Source organism: Patella vulgata, chromosome 3 (genome assembly GCF_932274485.2).
Source record: "Patella vulgata chromosome 3, xgPatVulg1.2, whole genome shotgun sequence".
NCBI classification, from domain to species: Eukaryota; Metazoa; Mollusca; class Gastropoda; family Patellidae; genus Patella; species Patella vulgata.
This window is the reverse complement of record NC_065881.2, coordinates 63258505-63283789: the sequence shown is the minus strand read 5'-3', so window position 1 is coordinate 63283789 and position 25285 is coordinate 63258505. Positions and strand designations below refer to the sequence as shown.

The 25285-nt window shown below is 35.6% G+C and overlaps 2 protein-coding genes across 2 annotated transcripts; one reads left to right on the top strand and one right to left on the bottom strand.

Moving 5' to 3' along the window:
* Positions 1-1097: 1097 nt before the first annotated feature.
* On the top strand, positions 1098-15476 carry LOC126815729 (GDP-D-glycero-alpha-D-manno-heptose dehydrogenase). The gene is made up of 2 exons (XM_050541622.1): positions 1098-1167; positions 8698-15476. The coding sequence occupies exon 2, from the start codon at positions 8735-8737 to the stop codon at positions 9710-9712; it is 978 nt and encodes a 325-aa protein (XP_050397579.1). The 5' UTR covers positions 1098-1167; positions 8698-8734; the 3' UTR covers positions 9713-15476.
* Positions 15477-18483: 3007 nt separating this feature from the next.
* On the bottom strand, positions 18484-25125 carry LOC126817020 (ganglioside-induced differentiation-associated protein 1). The gene is made up of 5 exons (XM_050543830.2): positions 24936-25125; positions 23241-23436; positions 21786-21956; positions 20284-20484; positions 18484-19224 (listed from the first exon to the last, which is right to left on the bottom strand). Exons 1-5 carry the CDS (start codon positions 25032-25034, stop codon positions 18896-18898), a joined length of 996 nt encoding a protein of 331 aa, XP_050399787.1. The 5' UTR covers positions 25035-25125; the 3' UTR covers positions 18484-18895.
* Between the last annotated feature and the right edge of the window lie 160 nt (positions 25126-25285).

Below are 25285 nucleotides of genomic sequence, written 5' to 3'. Positions count from 1 at the left end.
ACATGGACAGAGAAAGAGCTAAAAAATAATGTGATTTTTTGTACAATTAGGGGCCATATTCCAGGAAGTTATAAACATACATTTCAAGTTTCATTAAAATCGGATAAAAATTATAACTTCTATAGAGTCCACAACCTTGGTATTACATACTTTTACACTATATATTTGCGTAAAAGGAGCGACCATTTTGTCGGGCAGTTTCGGTCCGATTTTTACGAAATTCGAACTCAACCATCATTAAGGTGCAGTAACGTTGACATATTTAAACAGTTTTTAAAATTGTATAAAAAGTGTGATCTCTAGAGGGTCCACAAGCTAAAATCGCGATTTTTTTGTACAATCAAGGGCCATAATCCAGTAATTTCCATATGCGCAAATATCGAAAGGATCCGAGATCTTTTACACTATTTGCGTATGAAGAGCGGCTATTTTGTCGGGCAGTTTCGGTCCGATTTTCACGAAGTTCGATCTCAATCATCATTATGGTGTAACGGTGATATATTTGAGCGGTTTTTTTTAAATCAGATAAAAATTGTGATTTTTCGTACAATCAGGGGCCATAATTCAGTCATTACGTTACGATATGCACTATTATCGAAAGGAACCGAGATCTTTGTGCAGAAATAGTGAATCAAACTATTTTCGTTTTCTCGCTATGTTGCCAAGTGGAACCAGTTGGTCCGAGGGCTCAGTCTGTCCCTTATAATTTTCATGCAGGGCTAAATGCAGAAGTGCGAACTTTTTAAAATCAAAAATGAAATCAGAGAAAATTGGATACAATCAGTCGATCACCAGCAGCCTTCTTTCTTAACAAGGAGGAATAATCGATGGTAATGTACGTACATTGAGAGTGATTGGTTTTTAGTATCGCTGGATCTGTTTTGTAGTTCCCCCCATCCCCGCTCCTATAACCTGGTTAGAAATCGCATCACTCTTGTGTTATCAAGCATTTCTGTTTCCATTTGCTTTTGTATTTATGGGAACAGCCCTGTCTACCCGACCAGCACGCATTTGATTATGTTGAGAGATGCCATACAACTTCATTATTGATCGGTATTTCGTTGGTTAGCAACAGGGGCCAAAACAATATAGTGAAACATAAAGCGTGCGAGGTGCTTTACTGTCAGGTTATCTAAAAGGAAATTCTTAGCTTCTCCATAATTTACAGTAAGTAAATTTTACCATTATATTATAACATTCAAGATATGCCGACAACACATATAAACGTAGTTCGAATTCTACGAAATGTTGGTGGTTGCCTCGTATACAAAAGATGTTAAATGCATACATGGTTTTAGAGGATGCTATGTTGGTCGTCATTGTGTAAGTACGTAATTATATAAAGTGCTGCTTGATGAGAAGACCTTATACTTCATTTAGATCATCAAGGGCTATGATGTCCCAATTTAGATCATCAAGGACTCAAATGTACCAATTTTAATGAAGAAAACTGGTTATTTTTATGTGAACGTCCAAGGCAATAGTTGCTTGCGTGCGCCCGCCCGAAGCTGTGATATTGATTAACAGAAAAGCAAATGGTTGGTTTTATTATACGTCCTAATTTTAGTGTAGTCGAATGTCACTGTCACTCATGTTCGTCCGTTCGTTCGCCCGTCCGCTCGTCGCTAGACTTCCAACGAGTTTTGATATTATGCCGCTTTGTTACGAAATCTTGTTAGGTAACAAACATACACCCACATTAGCTAGGCCATTGGAGTACATGTTGTACATACATGATATTAGCAAGGGCGCCTGTAGCGAGGAAAATCTGAAGTCTGAAACCCGATTTTCTATTTCGTATTCCATTTTGCCGTAGTTTATGTTACGGTGGCTGATTGGTATCATGTCGTGATGTCGTGGTGGCGAACCGACGAATCTGTGAATTTTCAGTTTTGAGAAAAACACATTTGAAATTTGCATTCTGTTGTTATCTCTGGCCGCCAAACAATACTATTTATTTGTGATTGAATATTTCATACCCGCGCATCAGGACTATTTAACTAACATTATCAAACCAGTTTAGTTGTTAGGCCTACTGAGGGTAACTTTGAATTTTACATAAGGATCAAAGTTCATGGCAGTCACATTCGTCATTTTGTTAGAATAAAAAGAAAATGGTACGATTCACAGTCGCTCCAATTCATCACTTTGTAAGATCAAAAAAGGTTGTTTTATCATGTACAGTACTCATAATACGTCATCTATACGTCGATTCGGGAGAATCTTTCATCCAGATTAAATCTGACGGCGACCAACGGCAACTGAGACGCTACGACTGAATTTACCCACGACTGGACGCAACCACGAGCAATCAGTTGATCATAGCCGTAAGCGCGCTTATGTCGCCCGGCGTCAGTTGCAGAATCGGACCCACAACTGATCACTTGACTGCCACTTAATAACCTTCAAAATGGCCTCATTCGCCATGTTTGTTACCGCCCCCCCCCCCCCCCCCTGGGTACTACGTGACTAAATAACCGAATCTTATTGACTACCTCAGCGAGGCGCCGATTCGTAGTAGAACATGTGCGACTCCAAAAAACTGGAGCCGACTGATTGCCGTCCGACTTACACCAGTCGTAAGAGTGCCACTTGATCGTAAACCAGTCGCCAATTTCAAGTTTAACGTCCACTCGACACAAACTAGGTCATTTCGGGTCCAACATATAATTCAATTTTATTTCAATAATGTTCTTGCGCTTAGGGGTCGTTAGCAGTGGGAGGGAACCGGAGGATCCGGAGAAAACCCGCGAGGTTGGACAGACAATCCTCTTGCCACGTACAACCGGGGAATCGAAATCACGCAGTTGACTCAATGGCAGACCTTATGATACAACGCGTACGTGCTAACCATTCGGCCATCCAAACCCCCGTGCAGAAAAGTATGAGGCGAAAACGATATTATTTGATTTCATTCCTAAACCTGAATTGCCACTCAGCTAATTCCAGATTAAGTTCGTCCCAATCATTGAAATGTCGATTGAGGACAGACGAAAATATGAATTCAAACAACAGCTTGGTTTATCGTAAATTAAAAGTAACTAACCCAATAAACTTGATTGTTGCTAGAATAAATATCATTTTATTGTTCGTTTTTTTTAAAAAGACAATTTGTATTATTTCACATAGTAATTTCGTGTAATTTTACAGTTTTGTGGATGCGTGCCATCGTATGATCTGTTCGACACTCTATTTAAAACAAATGGAAATGAAATAACATTTGATTTAACGTCATGCTGTTCTGAAACCTACATATTATTATTATTGTTCGATTTATATAGCGCTTCATTACACATGAGTGTTTCTAAGCGCATTCACAACAAAACAGTTCAAAAACATTTTTGAAATAAGTATGTTTTTAAGTTAGTCTTAAAGCTCTGGATGGAAGAGGACTCTCTAAGAGTTTTTGGAAGAAATTCCACATTTTAGCTGCTCTGACGGAGAAAGCATATTCACCAGAACGCTTATTATATTTGGGGATCCTCAATATGACGATCACTTGAAGAACGAAGGTTGGATCGCCGGGGAGTATAGAAATCAAAGAGTTCTTTTAAATAACTGGGTGCGGTGTCAGAATAAATTGATTTAAACACATTCACAAGAGCTTTAAATTGAACCCTCGCTCAAACTGGAAGCCAATGGAGTTTCTGTAACTTAGCTGATATATGATCAAATTTTCGTGTTTTAGTTATAAGACGTGCAGCATTGTTTTGCGCTATTTGTAGTAAATTGTAGTCTGTTTAAAGCTGTTTCTGGTGCTCCTAATAGAAGAGAATTTGCATAGTCCATGTGCGATGTTACTAATGCTCTAACAACACTCTGGCAAGCATCAGTATTAAGATTAGAGCGTATTCTCGAAATAGCTCTCATTTGATGATGCATTTTCCGTATGATACTATTGATTTGGGGAACTGGGGACATAAATTCATCAGTAACATAGCCCAGATTTTTAGCCTGCTTCTTGGGAGATATAGAGCAATCACCGATCTGAATGGAATCCGCTTTAAACAATTTACTGGATTGTGATTTTGATGATATGATAAGAAATTCGGATTTGTCATCGTTAAGTTTTAGCCTATTTCTGGTCATCCATCCTCGAATGTCATTAAGACAAGACTCAAGTCTACTGATAGAATCCTTGGAAGCAAGATAGTTGTTGTGTTGAAAATAGTCATATAATTGGGTGTCATCAGCAAAGCCGTGGTTTTGTACCCAATGTCTTCTTATGATTTGACCAATCGGAAGAATGTATAGAAGAAAAAGTAGAGGTCCCAATACAGATCCTTGTGGAACACCTTTCCTAAAAGCACAGGGTTGAGACACAGAACTGTTTATTTGCACCTTTTGTGTTCTATCTTGAAGATATGACTTTATCCATGACAGTGCGGCACCACAGATCCCAACCGAACATTCCAGCCTTTGAAATAAAATACTATGATCTATAGTATCAAAAGCAGCACTGAGGTCCAAAAGTACTAGGTGTACGGCTAGATTCCTATCCAGTGCCAGGTCAATATCGTTTTTAATTTTAAGTAGAGCCGTCTCTGTACTGTGACCTCGTTTGTAAGCTCATTGAAGTGATTCGTGTAAACCGTTTTCAGACAGATAATTTGAAATTGTATGGGCTACTGAATACGGCATACGCAATACAATGTGTTATGGGGGGTATCTTGTCGTGACATCGGCGCTACGGCCTACCCGCAAGGCTTCTTTTACTTGCACGACTAGACGTCGTTACTTGCCAGTCCCTCCCTCCTGCACACTAGCCACAGTAGTCTTATACTATAGTAGGTAAAATAGGATATTTAATCACATGCATGGCATTTACTGGATATGATTTACTCAAAACATAATACGCCTATAGTGTTTTATATATTAAAATCTAGATCCCATTTAAACTGTCAAAAAAATACTGAATACTGTAAACGTTTCGGTCTTTGATTGCATTTTAGCACTGGGAAAGTTGGATACACGAGTTTGAGATAGAGTGTGTCCACATCGAAAATAATTAAGAGTATTGTTTTGATAAATCAACATAAATGTTGACCAATAGTTCGAGGTTTAAAAAGTTTAGATATTTTTGATTTGCGTTCTTAAAAATAGTTTAGATATTTTTGATTTGCGTTCTTAAAAATAGTTTAGATATACAGTACCCAACCCTAGCCGCCCTCTCCCATCTCTTTCGTTTTGTCACAAACTGAACTTTTGATTATTGCTTATTGGAGGCTAGTCCAGCGTCTGCTTCAAATTCAAAGGGTAACTGTTTTCTGGAAATATTATAAGTGGATACAAATAGTTCTTTTTAATAATGAAAGGGAATTCTAAATGTTTGAATTTTACATCAGTGGGAACACAAAAAAAAAATAATTCTAAATTTACACGATACTACCTTGAAGTGACATTCGCAATGAACAAAACCTTAAACACAAATGTATTATTGTTAATATATTCTTGCTATTTTATATATTTATGAGAAATATACAATATTTTCATTAAGATTGTTATTATAATGTCATCGGGGGTGGTAAATAACTTGTCGGCGGTTATAAATAACTTGTCGGCGGTGAAAAGTCATACCACAACATTTATCACAATTGATTTTTTCGGGATTTGATATCTTGTATTTTGAGAATAATGTTAATAACTCATAGCCTACAATATTAGAAATCTGCGGTGGAAATGATAATATAATCATAAATATTTAAGATTTTATGTTTGTGCACATTAAATAGTTCCTTTTGTGATTTATGTTAATATGCTGTATTTTGAGAATATCATTAGCGGTCGTCGGCTGTCTTATATTACATTGAAATATATTCATAAATGTTGAAGATTTTATGTTTGTGCAAATCTAATAGTCGCTATCTTAAAATACAGTTGTGACGTCACCCTTTGATGTTGGCGTGCCATTATTTCAAATAATCGTACGGGCAACTTGCCAATAATCGTACGGGCAACTTGCCAATCTACATTATTTATACTAGTGAAATATTGGACTCGCGTGACGCATTTCACTGTAAAAGAACGTGCGGAGTATCTGTATTTAAGCCGTTTAATGGTCTCGAGCTTAAGACATTGCTTAATGTAATGTAAAAACACTCGGGGCTACGGCCCTCTTGTTACAATATACTTATAATGTCTCGCTCTTGACCATTAAACAATACATAATAAAATTCACTGATGGTTGAACAGAGACGGCCTACGAACTGCACGACCACTGTGGGTTGTTTTGGCTAGTGGGGGCGGACTTGATTCATCGCACTCATTGGCCGGCTTTCTAGAGTGTATCCTGATGTTAGAAATACTTACGAAAAACAATGTATATTCAAAATTAAAAAAGCCCCCATGCTATGCGAGAGCTTTACCTTATTTAGGGCCCCCTAAGCCTACCATGCTCCTCAGCCCACCGGTTCTGGATAATCCATATGCAGTAAATGCCATGCCTGTTGACTAAAAGACTGCTATGGCTACTGGATGTATTTTATATGCCAATATATAGAAAGACCATCAATAAATATTTCTACAGTTTGCATGAGAGGGGTATATTTGCTAGGCTTGATTGTTAAGACTTATATTTATAAGACTAAAATGATAGATATTTGATTAGTCATAGTAGACTGCACATTAGTCAATAGACTGCTCAACAAATGAATTACCACCACATAAAGTATTCAGATTTATTTATGGGCATAAATTGATTAGCTTTGTACAGCAATTTAGAGGGCGACATGTTTTTTGGTTGTCCCATTCTTACCCTCGCATGACTGGCTCCTCTGGCAAATGTTCTTAGCTAAAATTTATATGCGTTATCAGCTTTGGTGTAAGCGGACGTTAACCACTACGAACCTATAAATGAATGGCAAATTAGGAAAATTGATAAACTAAACTAAATAAACAGGCTACCAGTGAGACCAAACCAATCAAATTGCTTATGTCTGCTTTGCCTAAGCACTAAGTGCTCATGAAGTTTGAGAATTCTATCTTATTTATTGAGCCATTTAATTCTGACTGCCATGCATATCACCATTTCTATTAATAAAGGGATGTAGGCTATCCTTTATAATTGGATAAGTAAGCAACCAATGGAGTTAATATTTTAATCAGTTGGTTCTAGTCAATTGATTTCTCTTCAATTATTGAACTTATTTTAATTAAAATTCTGAAGATATGCATATAATAATGATATCTATAAAAGGATGTAGGGTATCTATATAATAATCGGACAAAGTAAACAACTACTGAAGCTAATATGTAATCAGTTGGTTTGAGTCGGTTGATGATTAGATTGGTACAATGTGCATGTATATAATGCCATTTTCACATGGTATATAGAGAGTATGACTAGCAAAGATAGGAATTGAGGACAGCTACTCAGATCAACTTTTAGAAAAAAAAATTGTTTGTTTGAATGAAGGCTTTTGAATGTGTTAAGAATTTGATTCTGGTAGCTGTCTTTGTTATTTATCTTTGTAATGTAGCAATAGTTGGATGGTATCTTTTAATTATCTATTTATGTACTGTAAAAATAGTTGGATGGTATCCTTTAATTATCTATTTTTATGTACTATAAAAATAGGTGGATGATATCCTTTAATTATCGATTTTTGTAATATAGCAATATCTAGTTTTGTACTAGATTGATATCCTTTAATTATTGATTGTTGTAAAATAGAAATATGAAATGAAATGGGGTTTAACGTTCTACTGTTCTGCTCCGAACTGGGCTAATGAAGACGGGCATACGCCATACAGTGGCACTACGACCTACTCTTATATCGAATTCCAACTGTCAAGGGATCTTTTATGTGCACGCCAATGTGTACACGGGACCTTGGGTTTCTATACCATCCGAATGATTAGACAGCTGTCCTTGTCAATGAGAAGGGGAAACCACGCCGGAAAATCTTGATGAACTTTCTTGGCAAGTGCAGGGATCAAACACCCGACCTCCAGGCTAGCGAGCCAGAAAAATAGAAATAGGTGGATGATATACTTTAATTATATATCTATATTTATACGCCCGCATTTTCATGTGGACGAATAATGTCTTCGTTCCTGTCCGTCCAGACGTCCATGCACAATTTGTTTGAGGACACCCTACAGGTCACAATTTTTATCTGATTTTGACGAAACTTGAAATATAAGTCTATCTCCAAAAGATCTCGGTTCCTTTCGATATTGGCATGTATTGGACCATAACTTCATGGATTATGGCCGGTGATTGTACGAAAAATCACGTTTTTAGCTTGTGGATACTCTAGAGGTCACAATTTTTTTTCGATTTTAAAAACCGTTTAGATATATCACCATTCCACCATAATGAAGATTGAATTCGAATTTCGGGAAAATCGATATGGAACTGCCCGACAAAATGGCCGCTTTTTGTACGCAAATTGTGTATGAGTATGTAATACAAAGGTTATGGCCCCTCTAGAGGTCACAATTTTTATCCGATTTTGATGAAACTTAAAACATGTCTTATATTCCAAAAATTTCATTCCCTTTTAATATTTGAGCATTTCAGACCATAATTTTCTGGATTATGGCCCCTGATTGTACAAAAAAATTGTTTTTAGCTTGTTCTCTATCCACCCTGCCAGACAGCCACTGGTTTTAATATAGAAATAGGTGGATGATATCCTTTAATTTATTTTTTGATTGATTGAGGTATTTACATTTAATAATTTTATTTTTCAGGTTGACATTGTTGCAGCAGTACACTGTGTCAATCAACATGGATGCTTTTCAGATTAATGGAAATGTTAATGGAGATGGCAAGGGGCATGTGTTATTAACTGGAGGAGCAGGATATATAGGAACAACTATTGTACCCATGTTATTGTCTGCTGGATATGAAGTAACAGTCTTTGACAAATTTCTGTGGGGAATCAAACCATTATTATTTATCTCTTCACATCCTAAATTGAACATTGTTAAAGGAGATATATGCAATCCAGAAGAATTGAAGACAGTGATTAAAGGAAAGATTGGTATTATCCATTTAGCAGCTGTCGTAGGTTATCCTGCTTGCGATAAAAATCCAGATTTAGCTGTGACCACAAACATTAATGGTACTGGTAATATCACCCAACTGATGGAACCTCACCAAAAACTGGTATATGCCAGTACTGGATCATGTTATGGTGCTGTGGATGGTATGTGCACAGAAAACACACCCATTAGTCCTATTTCATTGTATGGAAGCAGTAAAGCTGGAGGAGAAAAGATTGTCTTGCAAGCTGGAGGCGTTGCGCTGAGATTGGCAACTGTATTTGGTGTCGCGCCACGACTTCGTTTGGATTTATTAGTCAATGATCTAACATTCAAGGCCCTTAAAAATAAAAGTTTTGATTTGTACGAGGGTCATTTCCGTCGCACATTCTTACATGTGAAAGATGCTGCCAGGGCCTTTATTTTTGCATTGGAAAACTATAAATTGATGAAGGGTGAAGCATATAATGTTGGTGATGAAAAAATGAACTATACGAAGGCTGAAGTGGCCCAGATAATCCAGTCTAAAGTCCCGTCTTGTGAAATAACAACAAACACAGATGGTGAAGATAAAGATAAAAGAGATTACGAAGTTAGTTATGAGAAAATACGAAATTTAGGATACAGATCAACAATATCGGTTGAGGAAGGTATCGTGGATTGCCTTAAAATATTACCCATGCTGAAAGATGAGGAATTGGTCAATTGCAAAAATATATAACATATACATAAATAAGTATATACATGTAAATATTAAGTAAGTGGTGTTAAGCATACCTCAGTGTTATCTTTTGGTATATCTTTTTTTTCACATATTTCTCTTTTCAGACATAGTAATTTAACACAGATAATTCGTCTGAAATAGGAAACTTTTGGTTTATTGTTAGCTGTATGCCTCTGCCCTATAAAGTGAAGACTGTGGACCAAGATTTCTAATGATTTCGAGGCCAGAGGTCATTTAACATAAAGGGGCCATGTACCTATAATTTAAACATACATTATGCAAGAGCTAAATCTGCCTATTGCAAGTCTTTCTTTAGGCCTGAAATGTTATCTAAATTATTAATTAGACATTAATTAACTGATCCAGGCCATAATCAACTCTCGATGGCATCAGATTTCTCCGATATTAAATAGATTAGAAAGGTTCAGCCATATTTTGATTTAATTTAAAAATGGAGGAGCGAGACATAGCTTTGAATAACCAGTATGGTGGTTGAAATCTTTAAAATAGAGAGAAATTGGGTTTAACGTCCACTCGACACAAACCAGGTCATTTCAGGACTAACATATGGTTCAATTTTATTTCAATAATTCGCTTGCGCGTAGGGATCTTTAGCAGTGGAAGGAAACGGAGAACCCGGAGAAAACCCACGAGGTTGGACGTGCGACCCTACTCCTTGTCACGTACAGTTTGAAATATGCAAATTATTTTCCATTTTTAGCTAAAACAATTCTGTCATTTGAAACAATAACGAAGCAATAACCTAATTTGACTATAATGAATATAATATTTGTTGTGATCGAAGCAGAGACAATATGGGCAGAAATGATCGAGGCTAAGTTATAGACAGATTTATCCAGGCACAAGGTGATTACTCTTCAAGAAGATCATCCCCGGACAACCAAAATTTGGTATTTCTTTACAAAGTATCACAGTGCTTCAAGGTCCAAAAAAACTTTTTATTCATTGAAATATATCTGGGATTTCTCCTTTAAGTGGTATTAATACATTGCATAATAATGTATAGATAGGCTTTGTCAATTGGCTTCTGTGCTATTTGTATTTTCAATTCTATAATGCTCGGTCACCATTAGATGCAATAAATAAGTTGATAAGAAGATGTTAATTTATTAAAATGAATAGTATTGTGGGGAAAACAAAAAAAGAAGTGCAATTATAAATGTACATAAATAATATGCTACAGCAACACAATATAAAAGGGGGCTTATGTTGTCTTTGCCGCGAGTTGCAGAAAGTTAAACATGTGCAATTGACTGCAACTAGTTGCTTTGAGTTGCCCCCAGTTGCGAAACATCATTTGCTTTCAGTTGAAAGGATGACATAAGCCCTCTTAAGCCATTTGAAAGATGTGGGGATCATACACTACAGAGTGTAATATCTTTACATTCCCAGGTTAAAAACTTTTGTGCCATAATGACTTGATATACGTTTAGTATATTCAGCTATATACTGTTGATCTCTGTAATTTTTCCTTGTTTGTTGACAGTTCACTGATTTATTTTTTACAGTGCAGTATGTATCATAACTGTAGATGCCTATACAATGTATTTTATGACTATATTTTTATCTATGTTAAATTTTACCATACACTGCTTAAAATAACGATTGGTATAATGTCCATTGGTTTTCTGCTTTATTAACTCAAGGCATTTATATGTTTTGTTAATTATATAATAACCCCATACCCACATAATCAATAATTTGTTGTAAATTTCAAATAAGGGCGCTAACTCATTTGCATAACTGAAATGTTCGATTTTTTCTAATTTAAAACATATTTTGTCTAAAATAGTGGAGAATACAAGATGAAATATATTATATATATTATGTTAAACAATGTTTCCAGCTTTGGTCTGAAGGAACAGCAAGGTAATTTAAATTTGGTAATATATTGAGGGTCCATTGATTAATTCTTTATGTCTGTTTTTTCTGTCCTTGTTTTCTTTTATGCAGTTGTCCGGCATTGTTTATAAGTTTTCAGTGGCTCTAGTTAATATTACGAAGCTGAGACTGTCTTTTATAAAGGCTATTCTTTTCTATGCATGGTTATATTTTAAATATGCCTAGTTTTCAAACATTGCAATTTGTTTAGAAGACCACAAGCCAAGAGATACCTTTTCTTCTACATCAGTGAATTCATAGATAATCATAAGAATATAATTAGGGTTTCACACTACACTGCGTTTCGCATTTTAATTTCCCATTAGAACGTTTCATCAGCTAACTTACTGGTAATTTAGTAACCAATTTTGTCGGGATCACTATTTTGACATATGTAACACATGGTAACAAATGGATAAATGTAACTGATATTGCGGGATTTAGTTGATTCTGCTTCTGTTTTATAACACATGTGCAATGCTTGTGTGGAAATCTGTTCAACGATTGCATTTGTCCAGGAAGTTACATATAAGTTCACGGGTAACGTGGCACCGAAAGTGACACAAGTTTAAGGGTAATGTGGCACCAGTGAAGCCCGTCATTACTGCATCGCAGTTCTAGTTTCCATATTGATGTGTTTAAAGATACTTTCCTGTGTATAAACTGTATGATTTGATGATATATTTGGATTAAAAACATATTCAAACTTATTAATCTATCAAAAATTTGCTTCAAATCCCTCTCAAAACTTTGTTTTCGCAGGGAGATACCTCAAGCTATAAATTAACTGTTGTTAGATGCCATGTCACCTCAATTCATTGAGGGAGGGTCCATTTTTCAGAATGCATTTTGCATTACTTACTGTCCATTTATTATACACATTGAGGCCTAAGTAAATTTTTAATTATTTTCTGTCAACTTTTTTTTCCACCCTTTAATTGCAGAGTCTTTGTACGTTGACACCCCTCAATGTTTCTAAAACCGCCTAACCATTTGATTAAGAAATAACAACTGCTCCCTCAGTCAAGCTAGCACACAATAAGTTGGCAGACAACAGTTGGGTTGCCAGTTAGTGATACCCTGACATTATTGCCCAGTCCTTGCCCCGTGGGTGTTTTTCGGGTAATCCAGTATCTTTCTATTAAGATTGGGTGTCTTTACTGCCCATATATACCAAATTTCACATACTTTTATTGGAAATAACCACCAGATAAACACTTTCGGGACAATGTATCTTTAAATGATGAGGTGCTGCATTTTGCTTTAGAAAATTTAATCTTAATTTGCTGTAGATTTGCTTCAAATCCTTCTCAAAACATTGTATTCGCTAGGAAATACCCCAAGCTATAAAAAATTTATTAAAAGAAGTCATGTTTGTGTCACATGACTTGGCTGATGTGGTACCTTAGCAATGGGTATGAAGAACTCATTGCATGTACAAGACAATATTGTCTTTAATCCCTGTCCATTTATCATAAATACTGAAGCCTAATTAAATTCTCGGATTATCCAATGTCCACATCTTTTTCCGTGGTTTTTATCTCAGAAACTGTTGTACGTTCAAGTCTCTCACTTTTTCCTAGTCCACTCTCCATATACATCAAGCGCTCCCTAACACTGAGAGATCAGACAACCTTCCTGTGCAACCTTTGATGTTTCCTAGTCCACTCTCCATATACATCAAGCGCTCCCTAACACTGAGAGATCAGACAACCTTCCTGTGCAACCTTTGATGTCACCGAAGCAGACATCCCTAATCGTCTGGTTGCCAGATTAGGTAAACGCTCCATTTGTGTTTTTCAGGGAATCCAGCATTGTTCTAGTAAGGTTGGATGTTTCCACTTTCCATACATAACAAAATTGTCATACTTTTATTGGAAATAACCACCCGATAAATACTTTTGTAGGAAAGTATCTTTAACCTTGATTCTATGCAAGCCTGAACATTTTGTTGTAATTTATCAGCCTTTAATCATACTAATTGTAGAATATGCATGTTATTTAGTATAAATAATGCCCATTATTTATATCTCAATAATGTCACTTATTGTAAGCAAACATTAATTTTGTTACCAACGTATTCAAGAATTAGAGTTTTCAAACATTGTATTTGAGAAATGTTGAGTTTCTTTTTCATTCACTATGTTTGTAGATATGGCCATAATATAGTATATTTTAACTCCACGCATAGACTGGACATGATTGTTTTTTTTACAAATTACTAACAATATTCTACTTTAAGGTACTTTAATTGAATGAATGTTAAATGTATTGAACACTGTTTAAAGAAGTTATCATATCATAAAGATGAGGAACTTAAATTATCACTGATGTTTTTAAATGAATACCATGAACCTTATGCTGTATTTTTTTAACAATGTATAATTTTGCATAGTTAATCCTCGCTAAAATGATACCGTTAGAATTAATGCCTAATAAATGAAATGAATATTTGAAATATTATATTTGATCATATTAGCCCACCAACCAAAAAGGCTTATGTTGTCAAATTTGTCCATCAACCGGTCGACTTAAATAATTAAGTCATTTTTTACTTTTCCTGCTAAAACTTTTGATGGATTTCAACGATTCAACTGGGTAAGAATGTTGCCAGGGTGGTCTTTATTCAGATTTGTTCCAGGTGATTGCCCCCATGGAAAAAAATATTCTTCTAAGAATGGCTGAATGGATTTTTTTGTAATTTGGTAGAAATTATCCTTTAATAATCCAATTAGGGGCTGAGAAGGACAGAGGTGCCACAGACTGGGACAGAGTGCCAATTTTAGCAATTTTGACTTATTATCTCAAGTGCTTAGTGGATTTTGATAAACATGGGTATGCATGTTGTAGTTATTAAAGGTTGTTGAAATGAAGTTGCTTAAATGGTGGTATAGAATGGAGGGCTCGGCAGGCAAAAAGTGTCTAGTCTTGTGGATGGCACCATGGACCTTATAATACATTATAAGGTCCATGATGGCACAAAAAATAAAGTCCACCTGTGCAGTGTGCACTCTTGGCATGCATTTAAAATAACATTTGGCAGTGTGAATTTACTAACATAAGGTCTGTATTGTAAATTACTGAGTAGCAAGCCAAACTGTGACACCAGTATAATGCACTATTTATACAGAGTTGTATTAGCCCACTTTGAGAGGATTTAATTCTATGTTAATCTTGTTTGACTTAAATCACCATGTGCATTGGGTTGGCTCTAAGGGTTTAACAGATGATTAGTTTATACATTTGTTCTTCTTGTTCAAAAATAAAGAAGGACCTTAATTTTAAAAAAAAATCCATCCATAACATATATTTTTGAGAAACCATTAATTTTTCTGTTATTGTGAGTATTCCTGTATTATAAATCTGTTGTTTATATTTTGTATATTGATATGTAATGGGTTTTTAGTGTTAACAAAAATACTTGTATAAGAATTTTTGATTTAAGGAATATATTTTATGAGGGATTTTATTAATCGGTTTTTCATAATGTTAACCCTTTCAAACTGAAAACATACTGAATAAAGGTGCAATACTCCCATAAGTTTGACCCTCAAATTTTGTACCATATATATCACTGTTTTAGGTCATGTTCTCACTAAATCATATCGCTGAATATTTAACCGTACATGATTCATATGTCAATCAGTACATGTCATATTAATTCATCGAAGTTGTTGGATCAGAATTTAATAACACATCAACTTTTATCAAGTGACTGAGTTATGTGCAAAAATATTTAATTATGGTTATGGTATGTGTACTTTTTAGTTATTGTATATAAAAATATCTGGGCAATTGGTTGAAAAGGCTAAAATTTGGAAATTTAAATGGACATTCACCTAATGAACAGCAACATCAAGTTTAAACATTCTACCTCAATTAAAAGCAGAGTTGTTATGTTTCGAAGTCTTGACCAATCAAATTGCTTATCGCTCCTTAGTCTAAGCAGAAAATTCACATCAAACTTAGTCAAGGTAATGATATAATGAATCTATACTCAAGTGTTTCATAGCTCTCACTTAATTATAACCAAAGTTATCATTCCCAATCAAATTGCTTATCTCTGCTTACCATAAGCAGACAATGTTCATCATCGAACTCCATCAAGTCATTCATCTAATGAATGCCTACACCAAGTTTGAACATTCTACCTCAATTAGAAATCAATGAAATGAAATGGGGTTTAATGTCCTACTGTTCCGCTCCAAATTGGGCTAATGAAGACGAGCATACGCCATACAGTGTGCTATGAGGGAAATTTTGCCTGGACAGCGGTGCTACGGCCTACTCTTATATTGACTTCCAACTGCCAAGGGATCTTTTACGTGCACGCCAATGTGTACACGGGACCTCGGTACCTCAGTTTTATTTCCTATTCGAACGACAAGACAGCTGTCCTTGTCAGGCCCTCCTTGATGCATCACTGACAAGGGGAAACCACGTTGGAAAATCTGGATGAACACTCTTGGTCAATGCAGGCTAGCGAGCCAGCGTCTTACCCACTTAGTCCCCACCTCAATTAGAAGGAGAGTTATTGTGTTTCAAAGTCTCGACCAATCAAATTGTTTATCGCTCTGCTTACCCTCAGCAGAAAATGTTCATTATCAAACTTAGTCAAGGTATTGATGTGATGAAACTATACACCAAGTTTCATTACTCTCACTTTATTAGAACTAAAGCTATAGTGTCCCAAAGTATCATCCAATCAAATTGCTTATCTCTGCTTACCCTAAGCAGAAAATGCTCATCTTCCAACTTCATCAAGGCATCAACCTAATAAACACCTACACCAAGTTTGAACATTTTAGCTCAATGAGAAGGAGAGTTATTGTGTCCCAAAATGTTGATCAATCAATTTGCTTATTGCTCTGCTTACCCTGAGCAGAAAATGTTCATTATTGAACTTAGTCAAGGTATTGAAACTATACACCAAGTTTGATCACTCTCACTTAATCAGAACTGAAGTTATTGTGTCCCAAAGAATCAACCAATCAAATTGCTTATCTCTGCTTACCCTAAGCAGGAAATGTTCATCTTTGAACTCCATCGAGGCATCGACCTAATAAGTACCCCTAATAAATACCAACACCAAGTTTGAACATTCTAGCTCAATTAGACGGACTGGCAGACAGACAGACGAACCCATTTTAATGGTCTTTCTTCAAAAGGCGGGGGACAATAAGTAAAAATTAATTAATATTTTGTCTGAATGATAGTGAACTTGAAGAGGGAATGTACAGTGATCGTAATAATACATTGCAAATGAATACGTACATTTTAAATACAGTCCCTAAATTTATACATTTGATGTTAAAGAAAGCAAACTGTAATATATAATGAATCAGCTATTTTAACAATAATCATTACATTAATTACATCTTTTAATCAGTGGAACAGTTCAATGCTGATTAGTTGGGGGTCATAATCAGGGGCCATAATCCATGAAGTTTCAATCCAATACATGTCAATATCAAAAGGAACCGAGATCAACCTATATTTCAATTTTCGTCACAATTGGATAAGAAGTGACCACAAACAAAACTGTGGATGAACAGACAGGGGCAACGACAATATACGTTCACATGAAAATGTTGGCGTATAAAAATGTAATGATTACATTTGATTACTATTATCCTAGCCCTGGTAAATACCATATATGAACTAACACCTATTGGTCTTATTCTCAAATGAAATGTAAACAGACTAATGTGTGACACCTGGAAATAAGCCACCTGTCACTGAGAATGTCTGACACAGACTTGCCATAACAGGTTGTTTTTTTTTTTATCAGATACATATCTGACACTATACAATAATAATATTACCCTAGTCCTAATTATAATCACAGCAGGACAATTATCATATGATATACCATATAATATATCAAAACTACACATCTAATAAGGCTGTTTGATGATCATCTAGTGGTCTAACATGTGCACTGCAAATGATAAGGTTTGTCATTGAGACTAGTATCATGGTTTTAAAATTTAATCACAGACTTATATCTGTAAGTGAAAAGGTATAGCGTCATCTGCCTAACTATTGCTAAATTCTCCTATGTACAAGCAAACTATTAAAATTAAAATGTACTAAATACCCAAGTTTAGTACTTGCATAGGGCATAGGACAATTTAATTATGTGAAGGAAAGATCCAATGGTAAAATGTGGACACGACAGAAATCTGCTGAATGCAGGGGCGGATCCAGAGGGGGGGGGGGGGGGAGAACCTTTATTGTCAGATGTGGGACAGGATGGGCACTCAAAGCACGAGATAATGATATAGTCATATAGACATTATTTGATATCACAATTAATGCTTTGCATCCATGAAATTGAATCACAATGTCATTGTATTCATTCATAATAAAAATTGACGTCAAACGAGGTGTTGAATTTCTTTGTTTAAAAAGCTCAATGTGTATGTATATACGTCAAAATGACAATAGAGTCCATGCGGGAGGAGGGGGATACATTGTCTCAGGAACCTGGCAAACCCCCTCCTGCAAAAATTCCTGCATCCGCCCCTGGAATGTGATATAATCTGGGATTACAATATATTAATTTCTGGAAACTAATTTATATTAGGTGCATTTTCCTGTCCACTCACTAGGTATTAAAATGAATCGTGGATTGATATTCTTTTGATGAGCAGATAAGATGTAAATAAGACCAATTTTGGTTTTTAACCCTTACAGTGACAAGTATTGAAAGTTATTCAACATAAAAGTATAATACAGGCCTACATATTGAAAGTTTTCTACAGTTAGAAATCATTTCATTTGTCCACTGCAAGGCTTCCAAGGCAATGGCAATAACTCACATAATCACTTGGCTGACAAATTGACCATATTTAATGAATAAAATAATAACCAATGGTATTATGCTATTTATTGTAAGATATAACTGGAAGCAATATACAATTAAACAGTATACATTACAAGTGTATCTAAAATAAGGATGCGAAGAGGTTAAAACACAGTATACACCAATCCCATCAAAATGAGATAATCAGATCTACATAAGAATTTATCAATGTTAGTTTCTGTCCATACTGCGGTAATGCGACCATCACATTTTGAAATTGTTACCAAAATGTGGTATATGGCATATTTTAAATACCTTTTACTCAAAATGACTATAATGTGGAAATACTCTGTTATGATTTAAACACTTCAAGTATTTATTGTCAATAAATATTTATACAACGGTTAACTAACTGGTGATATTGCACTTTCCAATATCTAAGGTATTTGACACTGGCTGTTCAGTCTTTATTAATTTTTCAATTTCTTTAAAAACCAATATGCGATCAGACCAGTTAAAATTATTCCTGTAGCACCGACCATGTAAGGCGATATAGCTTTCAGATCTTCCCATACTAAAGTTAGTCTCATGTTTGCGACTTCTTTTTGAATAACTCTGTACGTGGAACGTCGCTGTAGTTGTCGGTAGTACCGATCTATGTTTGGACATTTATAACTTGGGAAATAACGAGTTTCGAGACCAAGAAGAACCAAACGGTTAAGCAGACAGGAGAAAGTAATGTCTGCAGCGGTAAAATGAGGTCCAAATAACCAAACATCTGGATTAGAATATGAATCAGCTGAAATAAAATAGGATTTCTGTTAGAGCATTTACAGGGCTGACTTAAAACAAATATAAAATTTATCTGGCTTAGAAGATACCTTGAAGATCCAGGAGAAGAAAATAATTCAAGCACGTTTTTTTTACCCGCCTGTGTTAAATAACAGTGCATCTGAACCAAAAAATAAAATAACAAAATATGTACTAAGAACTTGTCAAAGAGAAGTGTAACTAACTGCCCCTATTCCAGTGAGTTGGTGGGTCCACAACCTTGATATACCATATTTTTACACTGTTTGCATTTGAGGGGCGGCCATTTTGTCCGGCAGTTTTGGTCCGATTATCACGAAATTTGAACTCAACCATCAGGAAGGTGGAACGGTGATATATTCAAACGTTTTTTTAAATCGGAATAAAATTGTGATCTCCATAGGAACCAAGATCTTTGGGTTATAAACTTACATTTCAAATTTCAACAAAATCAGATAAAAATTGTGACCTCTAGAGGGTCCACAAGCTAAAAACGCGATTTTTCGTTCAATCAAGGGCCATAATCCATGAATTTACGGTCCGATACATGCCAATATCGAAAGGAATCAAGATCTTAGGGAGATAAACCTTCAAGTTTCGTTGAAATCGGATAAAAATTGTGACTTGTAGAGTGTCCACAAACAATTGTGGACGGACAGGAGCAAAGACAATATACGTCCATATGAAAATGTGGGCGTATAAAAACAAAGTGAAACGTTTTTTGAACATTACTGAATTCTAAAAACAAAGCAAAACATCCTTGATACTGGTAATTTTTTAGACTGGTTTTCAATTTGCCAAGATATAATATTGAACACAACATTCTCTTTTATTACATTCAACTATATATATCTATGACATACAGTACAGAAGTCAGAGTATTACTGAAACCGGAAAACAATAATAAATGATTTCCACTGCTAGTTTCTAAGGATTATCAACACGAGAGTTTGTTGAAATTTGTTCCAAGGGCCACATTTAAACCCTTGGCGGGCCGCATGTTTCACACCCCTGCCATAGATGATTAATGAATAGGAGAAATACTCACAATCTTGAACAGACTGCATCATCGCTTCAATTTCTTCCAAAATAGTTTCCAATTGTTCAAGTTGCCCTTTAACTTTTTCTTCATCTGTAATTACATCATACTTCTGGGCTGCTGTCTGACTTTTGGCTAAATAGCCATCTCTCAAATCAGGGTGTTTAGTAGCTTTATGTGTTAAATATCTCAATCTACGGGCAAAATTCTCTGGAAAAAAATGATTGTGGTCTTAACAAGCCAACAGTGAAGCTGATGTCCCCCACCAAAATTCCAAAAATAAATAGATGACACATTTTAATTTATCGCACATTTATTTTTTTCAAAATTATCAAACTGATTATCAACTATACACTAAGTTTCATCATTCTCTATCAGATAGAATCAAAGTTATTTTGTCCTAAAGCATTGACCTATGAAATTGCTTAGCTCTGCTTAGCATTAGCGTTCCAAAGTCTTGAACAATCATTGTTTATCCCTCCTTAGCCTAAGAAGAAAATCCTCGTCATCGAACTTAGTCAAGGTAATGATATAATGAATCTATACTCGGAGTTTCATCACTCTCACTTAATTATAACCAAAGTTATCATGCCCCAAAGCATCAACCAATCAGATTGCTTATCTCTGCTTACCATAAGCAGACAATGTTTATCATCGAACTAGATCAAGGCATTCACCTAATGAATTCCTACACCAAGTTTGAGCATTCTATATCAATTAGAAGGAGAGTTACTGTGTTCCAAAGTCTTGGCCAATCAAATTGCTTATTGCTCTGCTCACCCTGAGCAGAAAGTGCTCATTATCGAACTTAGTCATAAGGTATTGATGTGATAAAACTATACACCAAATGTCCTCACTCTGACTAAATTATAACTAAAGTTATCGTGTCCCAGCATCAACCAATCAAATTACTTATCTCTGCTCACCCTAAGCAGAAAATTCACATCTTCGAACTCCATCAAGGCATTCACCTAATAAACACCTACGCCAAGTGTGAACATTCTAGCTCAATTAGAACGAGAGTTATTGTGTTCCAAAGTCTCGACCAATCAAATTGCTTATCGCTCTGCTTACCCTGAGCAGAAAATGCTCATTATCGAACTTAGTTAGGGTATTGATGTAATAAAACTATACACCAAATTTCATCATTCTCACTTAATTAGAACTAAAGTTATTGTGTCCCAAAGCATCAACCAATCAAATTGCTTATCTCTGCTTACCCTAAGCAGAAAATGCTCATCTTCGAACTCCGTCAAGGCATTGACCTAATAAACACCTACACCAAGTTTGAACATTCTAGCTCAATTAAAAGGACAGTTATTGTGTCCCAAAAAGTGTGACGGACAGACAGACAGACGGAAGAACCCATTTTGACAGAAGAACCCATTTTAATAGTCCACTGGTTTCTTCAAAAGGCGGGGGACAAGAATAGGGAGTACAGGAGCTCAAATATTTACTCCAACTTAAAAGAAATATTACAAAATATATTTTTCCGACTTCAGATTATTTACCTCTCATACTACGCTGTACAGCAAAGGGTATTCTACACCCAGAATCAGACAGATAAGGATGGAATATGATTCCATATGTAATGACATCCACAGGAATATTATTTAACTGATATCTCACTGCTGCCACCGACTGTCCTAATTCTGTGTCCGAAGATGGAACTAGGCATGGACCTTAAAAACATAAAGATATTATTGACGTAAATAAATTATTCAATTAGCTGATGAATCTTGACCAGGTGTCCCTGTGTTGTAGGAGGGTTGATTCATTGCGAATGGGACTCACATGAAACTACATCCGTTACATATCAATGTGGTTCCTGTTTTGATACAGAACGTATATATTATAACAGCAAAGAATTGATTAATTCTGTTGCTTCTTCTATATTTTCATTGTCCTTGTAAGAGGTTTTTCACACCCAACACTTTATTATAATCATAAATTTTTCATTTGGGCTTCTTTTTATTCTATATTAAAATTAAGAAACAGATATGCTAATAAAATATTTCCAGATGGAGTTGAAATTATACGAATGACTGTATTATTAAAGTTATATTCTACGTTGAATAAATTCCATTCATTAGAAATAACTTTATTGTGTTTCTAATGATCAACCAGTCAAATTGCTATAGGCTAATGAAAATCAATTAACTAAAAGTAAAATTACTGCTTTCAAAGAATTGACCAATTCAATTGCAGTAAAACAATATACCTCGATAGCACACATAGGAGTGCATATAAAAGAACCCTTAACAGTTGAATTCGAAAGAAGAACAGGCTGTAGCGCCACTGTCCGGGCAAAACTTACCTCATAGCACACTGTATGGTGTATGCCCATCTTCATTAACCTAGTCAGTACAGAACAGTAGGACGTTAAACCCCATTTCATTTCATTTCAGGGGATCACGTGGCTAAGTGGGTAAGACGCTGGTTCGCTAGCCTGGAGGTCGGGTGTTCGATCCCTGCATTGGCCAAGAAAGTTCATTCAGATTTTCCGGCGTGGTTTCCCCTTGTCAGTGATGCAGGATGGAATGCTGTCTAGTCGTTTGGATGGAACGAAAAACCGAGGTCCCGTGTACACATTGGCGTGCACGTAAAAGATCCCTTGGCAGTTGGAATTCGATATAAGAGTAGGCCATAGCGCCGCTGCCCGGGCAAAATTTCCGTCATAGCACACTGTATGGCGTATGCCCGTCTTCATTAGCCCAGGTTAGGAGCAGAACAGTAGGACGTTAAATTTCATTTCATTTCATTTCATTTCAGCAATTTGTACATGAGACCTCCCAACTGAATAACTTAACACACTTTCTATGTAACCTCTGCTTTCATTTTGAAAGATACAACATATTTATTCTGGTAGTTTGGATATGTTCTCCAATCAATTTATTTGTCTTTATTTACAAATATATCTTTCATAAACCTGTGGAAAATATCTGTATAAACGTGGTCATATTTACCTTCATCAAAAGTCCTGTCTATGTAATTTATAATATCTTCTGGATTACTGATAACATTTTTATCATGAACTAAAACTGGAACATGAACACCACTTGGATTCAATTTTACATACCAAGGTTCCATATGCTGACCATGAAACAGACTGACTAGCTTTGGCTTAAATTTTACATCTTTTTCAAAAAGTGCTAATAAAACCTGAAATTTAAATAATGAAAATTAATAATGAATATCAATATAATATAATATAATATACACCTATGTATAAAAAATAATATAAGTTAAGCTTTTGCCCGGGATCTCGATTCAGTCATATTGTGTGTGAAATAGCTTTGTTTTGTCTTGTTTGTATTTAGATGATGCACCTCTAAAGCAAAAAGGGGCCACGGAGGCTAAGTGGGTAAGACGCTGGCTCGGTAGCCTGGAGGTTGGGTGTTCAATCCCTGCATTGGCCGAGAAAGTTCATCCAGATTTTCCAGCGTGGTTCCCGTCAGTGATGCAGAACGGAGGGCCTGACAAGGACAGCTATCGAGTCGTTCGGATGGCACGAAAAAACCGAGGTCCCGTGTATACATTGGCATGCACATAAAAGATCCCTTGGCAGTTGGAATTCGATATAAGAGTAGGCCGCAGTGCCGCTGTCAGGGCAAAATTTCCCTCATAGCACAGTGTATGGCGTGTGCCCGTCTTCATTAGCCCAGTTCGGAGCAGAACAGTAGGACGTTAAACCCCATTTCATTTCATTTCATTTTCTAAGGCAAAAAACCCCAAAGATACCTGTGTTTACGGTTACTCAATCGACAACATTTTATTTTAGCTGAAGTCGCTGACCCTATAACCTTTTTTTCTCATTTCTCAGGTCTTATGAATATGTCTTGCCATGCTTTTCTTCTGACACTGAAATTTTGGTATTTATAAATGTTGAAATCAGACTCAGTAATTAGGCTAGAAATTCTATGAAACAAATAAATAAACACTTTACATATTTAAAATGACGTCACAAAGGCTTTAGAATGCAACTGTCAATGTAGGTTATTAAAAGATTATCAGTTCAGCAGTTAGATCTATCTATCCAATCCTACCCTGCAACCCCATGAAAATAGAAAAAAATTTAGAAAAGAATAAGCACTTTCGATCGACCAACTATATTTTTTGTAGTCAAGTAACTGTAAACACAGGTAGACTACCAGTATTATTTGTTTTGGCCAAATGAGGTGTACAAGCCTACTAGTAAAGTCTTATCTTATCGTCACATGGAATTACTGACACTCATTGATAAAACGAGGGGGCGGGGTTTATCACATTGAAGCTACAGTGGTTGCTTTTGTCGTTTTCAAGTCTTGTGTATTACAAACTTCATCATTTTGCGTTTTTATGTTACACTTTTAAGTTACCGTTACATGTTTGGGCCATATTTTCTGCCTATTATTTTCCTCAAGCTATGGTTTTTATATTGAAACCAACAGAATGAAGTTCAGATAGCACTAGTACTGTCACATGTAAATTATTGTAGAATGTAAATTTTACCATCAATCATTTTATAATGTATAGTAGATCTAATACTATAGTAACAGTATGGAAAAAAATATGTATACATATATATGTCAACTTGAAGGTGCGTATGTGAACTGCTAATGTTATACTAAATTACATGTTGCCTATAGACTATTGTAGGCCCTATATTGTAATTTTTGCACCTTTTGTGATGAAAATGACGTTGGAAAGTAATATAATGTACATCTATTGCTGTCATTCGCATCACTTGTCAGTTCTTGGCTTGAGCCTTTCGACAGCATTGCAAATCCTGTAAGGTCGTTGTCAACTTTGAGTGCAATAATGGTTCATTAACAAAAACTGAATGTCGATGAAAGATTTCTTTCAGGGGACACAACTCTGATTTATAATGTTCGTCGCAAACTAGAATTTATTTATTGTAAATGATTATTAGGAAAATGCCGATAGTCATATAGGGTATTATTAATAACAGTCAAACGAAGCCAACTCTACACCCTTCAGTCTAAACTTTCGGAGTTCGTAAAAGTTTTAT